Source organism: Belonocnema kinseyi, chromosome 2, assembly GCF_010883055.1.
Source record: "Belonocnema kinseyi isolate 2016_QV_RU_SX_M_011 chromosome 2, B_treatae_v1, whole genome shotgun sequence".
Lineage (NCBI taxonomy): Eukaryota > Metazoa > Arthropoda > Insecta > Hymenoptera > Cynipidae > Belonocnema > Belonocnema kinseyi.
Genome location: NC_046658.1, coordinates 88696310 through 88699335, shown reverse-complemented (window position 1 = coordinate 88699335; position 3026 = coordinate 88696310). Strand labels below are relative to the sequence as shown.

The following is a 3026-nucleotide window of genomic DNA, read 5'->3' as shown; positions in this document are numbered from 1 at the left end:
TTGAAGGGATTTCAATGGATCTGGAAAAAAGTGATGATATTTAAAGAGATTTATACGAATTTTGAGAGTTCTTAAAAGATTGACGAGTATATTGTATATCAGATAACAATAATAGTTCAATCCTTGATTTAATATTTACAAAAATTGCAGCACCCTATTTTCAAACTATTTTTCCAAATTTGTGCTACTATTAAAACCATTTAGACATTCCCGAATTGTCTGAAGCACCTATTTGCCTTTTTTAGGCTCTCCTTATGCCTAAATTAAAGACTGAAGATACCAATGTTGTAAAACATTTAATTAAATGAATTTGTACAAATGAGACGATGTACACATTTTATCTGTATTCGGCCCATAATCTGTGCGTCTCTTTCAGGTACTATAAAAATTTGTATTCAATATTTTCAGGTCGAGCACAATACAAATAGCACTTAAGTTTCAAGTGCTTTTAAACAATCATACAAATAATATCTTATCATTTATCTTACACAAAGAGTACAAAACTATTGAAATATTCTAAACACATTGCACATATATAAACACAATTTCATTTTGAAAACTGTTCAGTATCGTTTTACAGTTTCCAGCTCAACTGGATTTTCTACAGTTTTGTTTTCGACACCAACTGGTATAATACTATCATTGGCTTTGCTTTTAAAATCTACTATAACAAATGAGATTGTACCCAGCAAACCTACCACGATCAAAATGCCCAGTTGTAGATGAAGACCGAAGTAGTTACTGTAAAAAAAACTTAATGTCACTGCTATCGATTGAACAAAAAGGTAGAGCGAAAATACAGATTCGGCATCATTTGAATAAAGTGTTCCCAGAAGAGAAATAATTTGTGTATTCAAACAAGCATCCCCAAAACCAAGAGCTATGGCTCCAACCATAGCTAAAGCTACTGACGGAGAAATGAAACCGATGTCATCTGTGTCCTGAAAATGAAAGGAAAATATATTTTTTACTTACACACACAAATTTTAGGATGAGTTGTCATTTGCAAACACTTTTTTAACATATAAGTTGTTGTGCTAATAATCAGGTCTCTGGGAAAGAAACGTTTTCTATTATTTTTCAAATAGATACACGATGGAGTTGAATCAAGTTTAAATAAAAGTTCCAAGTCAATGGAATCCCACAAACGATATAATATGAAAATGAAAATACACTGGAACCTCGATATAGTCTCAAACTCTTTGTTATTGAGCTCGTATCGTGAACGAGTATTTCTGAGAAATTCCCAACAACAATACTTGGTTCGTCCTTTTAAAAGCATGCTGTTTCACCTCCCACTTGCTTGCTCAGTCGTCGGCGCTTAAAGCGGCACACAGTGCGGCGAAGCGGAAAATTGGGGTTCAAAATGATTCTGAGTCTACAATTTTCATCCGATTTCATCTTTTTTTTTAATTAAAGCTAATTAAATTCTGAAGAGGTCTGTCGAGGGCGATTTTGCTAAAAACGCTCGGATTTTTGGTTATTCAAGTTAAAAAATGCAAAAAAAAACTGATAGATTTACAATCGATTAACAAATCACAATAACTTACAGAAAGTTCATGCAATCTCTTCAATTATTATAAACAAATTTATGAAAAAAATCGATTATAGCTGTACATTGAAGCCTGGAAGTTCTTTTCATCACGTGTTTCACGCGGGCGACAGTAAAAATATTTACCATTGTTATAAGCAATACTGATTAACAAATGTATTAAACGGTCACTCTTTCATATAAAAAGTCCATTTTTTTGCATAATTGTTCATTTTATCCCTAAATTAATATTCTGATGCAAGAAATTGACGCTTGCCAACATTTTTCATTTTTATCAACAATTCTGATCAACAAATGCATTTAAAAGATGCTTCCAACTAGGAAAAATCTCTTTCTTGCTGAAATGTTCATTAAATCATAACAAATGAAACTCCTACGAAATATACTGACATCCAACAACATTTTCCATTGTTATAAATAATCATTATTAAGAATATTAATCAATTAAATTAAAGTAATTAAGTAATTAACAGAATATTAATTTAGGGATACAATGAGAAATTATGCAAAATATGGATTTTTCCTATGAAGGAGTGACCGTTTAATGCATTTGTTAATCAGTATTGTTTATAACAATGGTAAATATTTTGATTGTCCATTTCTGCCATGGAATTTTCATTTATGAAGGCATATCTAATGATTGCGCCGAAAAAAATGCATTTCATATGTACATAGGTGCTTATTTATTAAATTTGTTTATGAAATTTGTTTATAAGAATCAAAAAAATTTATACTTTAGTGTTTGATTTCAACGAAACATTAATTTCCCTCGATTTCGCGGGGGAAAACGTGATGAAAGAACTTCCAGGCTTCAATGTACAGCAATAATCGATTTTGTTCATAAATTTGTTTATAAGCATTGAACAGTTTGCACGAACGTCATATAAGTTATTAGGATTTGTTAATCGATTGTAAATCTATCAGTTTCACCTTTTTGAGGTAAAATCAATGAATTCTACAGAACAGGCAGCTCAAATATGAAAAATTATGATTTTTTGGCATTTTGCAATTTGAATAACAAACAAACAGCCTTTTTAGCAAAATCGCCCTCGTGAGACCTCTTCAGAATTTAATTAGCTTTGGTTTTAAAAAAACGATGAAATCGGCTCTGGATCATTTTGAACCCCAATTTTCTAATTCGCCGCACTGGCGGCAGATCGCGGGGATAGAGAGAATTAGAACTACATCGTGAAGTACTATATCGAGGTTCCAGTGTAATCGATCAAGCGCTTTTTGAACAAGTTGTTCTTAGGTCTTCGAAGACCCGACCAGAAACCATTATACAAGTAGTATCGCTGGATTATCTGTCCATCAATCGTACTTTTTTCCAAGAGGAGAAATAAGGGGTGTGGAAGTAGAGGACATGATGAGCATCGCGTCAAAGTTCGATAATGAGAAGTATGGGAAGAGAAAGGAAAAGAGATGAGCGGTATTATGGAAAGTATGTGAAGTGTGTCGAAAAGAAGGGGGGGGG

At 32.6% G+C, this 3026-nt stretch overlaps 1 protein-coding gene across 1 annotated transcript in view; it reads right to left on the bottom strand.

The window, feature by feature from the left end:
* Nucleotides 1-329: 329 nt before the first annotated feature.
* Nucleotides 330-3026, bottom strand: part of LOC117168162 (UNC93-like protein MFSD11) — a 20001-nt gene continuing 17304 nt past the window's right edge. Inside the window, exon 3 of the mRNA XM_033353592.1 lies at nt 330-941. Within this exon, the coding sequence (XP_033209483.1) occupies nt 564-941 (378 nt within the window). The 3' untranslated portion in view covers nt 330-563. The remainder of the gene's footprint in view (nt 942-3026) is intronic.